Source organism: Onychostruthus taczanowskii, unplaced genomic scaffold, assembly GCF_017590055.1.
Source record: "Onychostruthus taczanowskii isolate IOZ18803 unplaced genomic scaffold, ASM1759005v1 scaffold544, whole genome shotgun sequence".
NCBI lineage: Eukaryota > Metazoa > Chordata > Aves > Passeriformes > Passeridae > Onychostruthus > Onychostruthus taczanowskii.
In genome coordinates, this window is record NW_024503058.1 from 1 (window position 1) to 7939 (window position 7939).

General features: G+C 43.1%; 1 protein-coding gene across 1 annotated transcript in view; it reads right to left on the reverse strand.

The window, feature by feature from the left end:
* Positions 1–2074: 2074 nt before the first annotated feature.
* The window catches only part of LOC121342580 (heterogeneous nuclear ribonucleoprotein U-like protein 2), a 5960-nt gene continuing 95 nt past the window's right edge, over positions 2075–7939 (reverse strand). Inside the window, exons 2-4 of the mRNA XM_041417104.1 lie at positions 7534–7935; positions 3520–3643; positions 2075–2282 (exon numbers count right to left, since the gene is read on the reverse strand). Coding sequence (XP_041273038.1) covers positions 2090–2282; positions 3520–3643; positions 7534–7935 — 719 coding nt within the window. The 3' untranslated portion in view covers positions 2075–2089. The remainder of the gene's footprint in view (positions 2283–3519; positions 3644–7533; positions 7936–7939) is intronic.

Sequence of the window (7939 nt, forward strand, 5' to 3'; positions counted from 1 at the left end):
ATTTTTTCCCCTTTTTTCCCCATTCTTGCACCATTTTTTCTCTGTTTTTCCCCCTTTTCTCCCATTTTTTTCCTTTTCTTTCCCATTTTTTCTCTTCTTTTCCCTTTTCCCTCCAGTTTTTTCCCCATTTTTCTTCCTTTTTTTCTAATTTTTCCCATTTATCCCTTTTTTCCCCATTTTTTCCCTCCATCTTTCCCTCTTTTCTCCCCAGTTTTTTCCATTTTTCCCTTTTCTTTCCTTTTTCTCCCCATTTTTCCCCCATTTTCCACCCAGTTTTTCCCCATTTTTTCCCCTTTTTATCCCATTTTGTCCCCATTTTTTTTCTTTTCCAATTTTTCCCAATTTCTGCCTTTTTTCCTGGTTTTGCCCCATTTTTCTTCTTTTTTCCCCCATTTTTGCCCCAATTTTATCCTTTTCTCCCCATTTCTTCCCCTTTTTTGCCCCATTTCTTCCCTTTTCTTCACATTTTTTCCCCTTCTTTTCCTCATCTTCCCCTGGGTTTTTTTCCAAACTTTCCCCCCCCATTTTTTTCCCTTTTCTCCCCATTTTTCCCCTTCTTTTTCCCCATATTTTCCCGATTTTTCCCCCATTTCTTCCAAATTTTCCCCCATTTCCCTGATTTATCCCCATTTTCTCCCCATTTTTCCCCCATTTCCCCTCATTACTTCCCCCAAAATCCTTGGAATGATCCCAAAAATCCACCTGGAATTCATGGTTCCCATGCAAAATCCAGACAAAATCCTTGGAATGATCCCAAAAATCCACCTGGAATTCATGGTTCCCTCCCCAAATCCAGACAAAATCCCAGAATTTATCCCAAAATTCTGGCTGCGATTGAATGGAAAACGGTGAAAATTGTCCCAAAAATCCACCTGGAATTCCTGGTTCCCACCCCAAATCCAACAAAATCCTTGAAATGATCCCAAAAATCCATCTGGAATTCTTCATTCCCTCCTCAAATCCAGACAAAATCTCTGAAATTTATCCCAAAATCCCGGCTGGGCTTGAATGGGAAAACGGTGAAAATTGTCCCAAAAATCCACCTGGAATTCTGCATTCCTACCCAAAATCCTTGAAATGATCCCAAAAATCCACCTGGAATTCTGCATTCCCACCCCAAATCCAGACAAAATCCCAGAATTTATCCCAAAATTCCGGCCAGGATTGGGGCAGAGCGGCCCCAAAGGGAAAATGTCCCAAAAATTCACCTTGGGATGGTTCAAATCCCAAAAATGGCTCAAATTGTCCCAAAAATCCACCTGGAATTCTTCATTCCCACCCCAAATCCAGACAAAATCCCAGAATTTATCCCAAAATTCCGGCCAGGATTGGGGCAGAGCGGCCCCAAAGGGAAAATGTCCCAAAAATTCACCTTGGGATGGTTCAAATCGCAAAAATGGCTCAAATTGTCCCAAAAATCCGCCTGGAATTCTTCATTCCCAGCCCAAATCCAACCAAAATCCCCAAAATCAGAGAAATGATCCCAAAATTCCACCTGGAATTGAGGCAAAGTCACCCGAAATGCCAAAATTGCTGAATTTCTACACAAAACCCAACTTGGGTGGAGGCAAATCCACCTCAAATCACCCAAAAAATCCAAAAAACTCCCAAAAAATTTCCAAAAAAACCTCAAATCACCCAAAAAAATTCCACAAAAACCTCAAATCACCCAAAAAAATTCCAAAAAAACCTCAAATCACCCCCAAAAAATTCCAAAATCATTGCAAAAAACCTCAAATCATCCCAAACAATTCCACAAAAACCTCAAATCACCCCAAAAAATTCCAAAAAAACCCTCAAATCATCCCAAAAAATTCCAAAAAAACCTCAAATCACCCCCAAAAAATTCCAAAATCATTGCAAAAAACCTCAAATCATCCCAAACAATTCCACAAAAACCTCAAATCACCCCAAAAAATTCCAAAAAAACCCTCAAATCATCCCAAAAAATTCCAAAAAAACCTCAAATCACCCCAAAAAATTCCAAAAAAACCTCAAATCATCCCAAAAAATTCCCAAATCCCACAAAATAAATGGAGATAACCCCAAAACCTCTCCCCAAATTCCAAGAATCCCCCCCAGAATGGCCTCAAATTCCATAAATCCTTGAAAAAAACCTCAAATTCCAAAAGAAATCTCCCAGCTCATCCCAGAAATTGCCCAAAATTCCCCGAAATTGCCCAAAATTCCCCGAAATTCCCGTACAGGTGTCCAGGATCACCAGGGTCTCGTCCTCCTCCCCCTCCGGCGGCTCCTCCTCGGGCGGCGGCGGAGATTTGGATCTGGGGGTGGGAAATGGCAAAATTTGGGGAAAATCCCAAATTCTGGGGTGGAAAATGGCAAAGTTTGGGAAAAATCCCAAATTCTGGGGGTGGAAAATGGCAAAATTTGGGAAGAATCCCAAATTCTGGGGGGAAATCCCAAATTCTGAGGGGGAAATCCCAAATTCTGGGGGTGGGAAATGCCAAAGTTTGGGAAGAATCCCAAATTCCGGGGGTGGAAATGCCAAAGTTTGGGAAAAATCCCAAATTCTGGGGTGGAAATGGCAAAGTTTGGGAAGAATCCCAAATTCTTGAGTTGAAAATCCCCCCCAAATTTTTTTTGAAGTTACAAAAACTTCCAGAAAGGCTCCCCAAGGCCCAGATGTCCCCAGTGCCCAGGAAATGCCCACAATTTGCCCACAAATGCCCATTTTTGCCCACAAATGCCCATTTTCTGCCCATTTTTTGCCCATAAATAGCCTTTTTTTCCCCACAAATTGCCCATTTTTCCCACAAATTGCCCATTTTTCCCCACAAATTGCCCATTTTTTCCCACAAATTGCCCATTTTTGCCCCCAAATGCCCATTTTTTCCCACAAATGCCCATTTTTGCCCACAAATGCCCATTTTCTGCCCATTTTCTGCCCATAAATCCCTTTTTTCCCCACAAATCCCCATTTTTTTCCCCATTTTTGCCCGTTCCTGCCCGTTTGGTGCCCATGCCCAATGGCTGTTGTAGGCAGAAACCCCCAGAAATCCCCATTTTTCCCCACAAATCCCCATTTTTTTCCCCACAAACCCCCATTTTTTCCCATTTTTTTCCAATTTTTTCCCATTTTTCCCCATTTTTTGCCCATTTTTTCCCGTTTTTCCCCGTTTCTGCCCACCTGCTGTTGTAGCCAGAAACCCCCATAAACCCCCATTTTTCCCCAGAAATCCCCGTTTTTTGCCCAGAAATGCCCATTTTATCCCCACAAACCCCCATTTTTTTCCCCACAAACCCCCATTTTTTCCCATTTTTTCCCATTTTTCCCCATTTTTCCCCGTTTCTGCCCACCGGCTGTTGTAGCCAGAAACCCCCATAAACCCCCATTTTTTGCCCAGAAATCCCCATTTTTTGCCCATTTTTCCCCATAAATCCCCATTTTTTTCCCCACAAATCCCCATTTTTTGCCCATTTTCCCCCACAAACCCCCATTTTTGCCCATTTTTTCCCCATTTTTCCCCATTTTCCCCATTTTCCCCCGTTTCTGCCCACCGGCTGTTGTAGGCCTCCTCGCGGAACTCGTGCCAGGCGCGCCCGTGCTCGTCCTTCTCGTCGCGCAGCCGCTTCAGCCCGCGCCGCTCGCCCTCGGCCGCCTTGGCCTTGTCCTCCTCCTCCCCTGCGGGGGCAAATCCTGCGTTTCACCCCAAAATACCCCGGGGGGCTCCAGGGAACGCCGGCACTGAGCAGCCGCGGCTTTTCCCGGGGAAATCGGAACGTGTTTTCAGTTTTTGTGGGGAGGAAAGGGTTAAAAATGGAATTCAATTCCATTTTTTCTGGGGAGGAAAGGGTTAAAGTTTGAATTTACTTGAAATCTTCCAGGGTAAAAAGGGTTAAAGTTTGCATTTATTTTCATTTTTTTTTCTGGGGAGGAAAGGGTTAAAAATTGAATTTATTTTCATTTTTTTTGGGGTAAAAAGGGTTAAAGTTTGAATTTATTTTCATTTTTCTGGGGAGAAAAGGATTAAAAATGGAATTTAATTCCATTTTTTGGGGTAAAAAGGGTTAAAGTCTGAATTTATTTCAAATGTTCCAGAGTAAAAAGGGTTAAAGTTTGAATTTATTTTCACTTTTCTGGGGAGGAAAGGGTTAAAGTGCGAATTCATTTCAAATTTTCCAGAGTAAAAAGGGTTAATGTTTGAATTTCTTTTCATTTTTCTGGGGAAGAAAGGGTTAAAAATTGAACTTATTTTCATTTTTTTGGGGTAAAAAAGGTTAAAGTTTGAATTTATTTGAAATCTTCCAGGGTAAAAAGGGTTAAAGTTTGAAATTATTTTCATTTTTCTGGGGAGGAAAGGGTTAAAATTTGAATTTATTTCGAATTTCCTGGATAAAAGAGATAAAATTTGAATTTATTTTCAATTTTGGGGGTAAAAAGGGTTACAGTTTGAATTTACTTTCACTTTTGGGGAGGAAAGGGTTAAAATTTGAATTTATTTTCAATTTTCTGGGGTAAAAAGGGTTACAATTTGAATTTGTTTTCATTTTTTGGGGTAAAAAGGGTTAAAGTTTGAATTTACTTGAAATCTTCCAGGGTAAAAAGGGTTAAAGTTTGAATTTATTTTCTTTTTTTGGGGGGAGGAAAGGGTTAAAATTTGAATTTCTTTTCATTTTTCCAGGGCAAAATGGTTAAAATTTGAATTTATTTTCATTTTTGGGGGTAAAAAGGGTTAAAGTTTGAATTTACTTTCACTTTTGGGGAGGAAAGGGTTAAAATTTGACTTTATTTCAATTTTTCTGGAGTAAAAAGGGTTAAAGTTTGAATTTATTTCTACTTTTCTGGGAGAAAATGGTTAAAACTTGAATTTATTCCAAATTTCCTGGGGGAAAAGGGCTAATATTTGAATTTATTTCAATTTTTCCAGGGTAAAAAGGGTTAAAGTTTGAATTTATTTTCATTTTTCTGGGGTGGAAAGGGTTAAAGTTTTAATTTATTTCTATTTTTGGGGAGGAAAGGGTTAAAATCTGAATGCATTTTCATTTTTCTGGAGGAAAAAAAGAGTTAAAATTTTAATTTATTTTCTCTTTTTTGGGGTGGAAAGGGTAAAAATTGGAATTTATTTCAATTTTTCTGGAGAAAAAAAGAGTTAAAATCTGAATTTATTTTCATTTATTGCAGGAAAAAAGGGTTAAAATTTGAATTTTTAATTTTTTATTTTTTTTTTTTTTTTGCTTGAATTAAAGCAAAATATTCCATGAAAATCTTGGGAGTCTGAATGAATTTTCCCACCTGGATTGGGTTAAAAAAGGCACAAAAGTATTTCAAAAATCCTTAAAAAATGTCAAATTCCCCTGGGATTTTTCACTAAAAAAGGAAAAATTCCAGACCGAGATCCATTGGGTCACTAAAAACTGGAAAACCCAAATTAAAAAATTAATAAATCCAAGGAAACGCCAAAAAAAATCCCAATTTTCCCCTTTTTTGGCCAAAAAAATTCAACATTTGGAAATATTTCCATAAAATCCAAATTTTTGTATTTTCCCCCACATCCCATAATGGAATTTTTCCAGTTTTTATCCCATAAAAAATAAAGATTGGGACAAAAATGGGAATAATTTCACTTTAATCCCAATAAAATTCGGATCCAAGCTCCGCAAATCCTCCCAAAATCAGATTTTTTCCATTAAAAATCAGAGTTTTTCCCTCAAAAATCACTTTTTTTCCCTTCAAAATGTGATTTTTTCCTCAAATCCCAGGATTTTCCAATCAAAAATCAACATTTTTCACCAAAATTCGGGATTTTGTCCTGAAAAAAATCCAATTTTTTCCCTCAGAAATCACAATTTTTCCTTAAAAATTAAGATTTTTCCCCTAAAAATCCAAAATTTCCCCCAGAAATCCCAAAATTTACCCAAACCCAAACATTTCTCCTTAAAACAACTCTCCCAATTTCACAACAATTTTCCCCTGGTTTATTTCTAAAAATTTAAAATTTTTCCCCTCAAAACCCAGAATTTTCCCTCAAAAATTCATAAAAGTCAGAACTTTTCCCTCAGAAATCCAAAAAAAATCAGATTTTTCCCTCACAAATCCACAAAAATCAGAACTACAGAACTTTTCCCTCAGAAATCCAGAAAAATCAGGATTTTTTCCCTCAGAAATCCACAAAAATCAGGATTTTTCCCTCACAAATCCCTAAAAAATCAGGACTTTCCCCTCACAAATCCCTAAAAAATCAGGATTTTTCCCTGACAAATCCAGAAAAACAAGAACTTTTCCCTCAGAAATCCACAAAAAAATCAGAATTTTCCCTCAGAAATCCACAAAAATAAGAACTTTACCCTCAGAAATCGACATAAATCAGGATTTTTCCCCTCACAAACCCACAAAAATCAGGATTTTTCCCTCACAAATCCATAAAAAATCAGGATTTTTCCCTCACAAACCCACAAAAATCAGGATTTTTCCCCTCACAAACCCACAAAAACCAGGATTTTCCCCTCACAAACCCACAAAAATCAGGATTTTTTCCCTCCAAACCCCATCCCAAATTTCTCCCTTAAAAACCCGAATTTTCCCCGACTTTTCCCTCCCATTTTTCCCAAATCCCAACTCCGAATTCCTTAATTCCCGGAACTCCATTGATTTCCCCTCACCCGCGGCTCCACGAAAATCCCTCGGAATTCAAATTTTTCCCGCTTTTTTTCCCCCCAAATCCCTGTGGGGAACTTGGGGATTTTATCGCGATTTTAGCTGGATTTTATCGCGATTCTATCCCGATTTTATCCCCCAAAAATCCGGGAACGGGGCCGGGGCCGAGGTTGGGATTTTGAGGGGAAAAAACCGGGAATTTTCTGAGGGGCCCTCACGAGGCTCCGGGGCCTTTCCCGGTTTTTTCTCCCGGTTTTTGGGATTTTTCCCGAGCATCCCAAGGTTCCTTTCCCGGTTCCCTCCCGAAGTTTTCGGGGTTCTTTTCCCGGTTCTGGGAATTCCGTTCCCGGGGTTCCTTTCCCGGTTTTCCTCCCAGTCCCGGGGATCCCTTCCCGAAGATCTCGGGGTTCCTTTCCCGGTTTTGGGGATCCCGTTCCCGGTTCTGGGGGCTCCTTTCCCGATCCCTTCCCGAGGGTCCCGGGGTTCTTTTCCCGGTCCCGGTGTTCCATTCCCGGTTCCCTCCCGGTCCCGGTGTTCCTTTCCCGGTTCCCGGGGTTCCATTCCCGGTTTCCCTCCCGGTCCCGGGGTTCCTTTCCCGGTTCTCCCCCGGTCCCGGGGTTCCATTCCCGGTTTCCCCCCCGGTTCCCGGGGTTCCATTCCCGGTCCCGGGGTTCCATTCCCGGTTTCCCTCCCGGTCCCGGGGTTCCATTCCCGGTTTCCCTCCCGGTCTCGGGGTTTCTTTCCCGTTTACCGGGGTTCCATTCCCGGTTCCCTGGGCTCCTTTCCCGGTTCCCGGGGTTCCTTTCCCGGTTCCCCCCCGGACCCGGGGTTCCATTCCCCGGACCCGGGGTTCCATTCCCGGTCCCCGGGGTTCCATTCCCGGTTCCCCCCGGTCCCGGCTCTCCCCCATCGCTCACCCGCCGCCGCCTCCTCCTCCTTGGCCTCGGCCGCGGCCGCTTCATCCCCGCTGGGCGCCTCCTCCGGCGGCCGCTCGGCCCCGTTCACGCCGCCGCCGCCTCCTCCTCCTCCCTCGGCCGCCTCAGCCTCGGCCGCGGCCGCCGCTCCCTCCTCCTGCGGCGGCTGCAGCGGCTCCGACCCCGCGGGCTCGGCCGGGGCCGCCTCCTCTTCTTCTTCCTCCTCCTCCTCCTCCTCCCCGGGGGGGCCGGGCTGGGCCGGGGCCGCCTCGGGGGCCGCGGCGGCCGCTTCGTCCTCATCGGCGAGCAGCGCTTCCTCGTCCTCCTCCTCCTCCTCTTCCTCCTCCTCCTCCTCTTCCTCCTCCTCCTCCTCCTCATCCCCTCCGTGGGGCCCCCCGCCCGGGCCTCC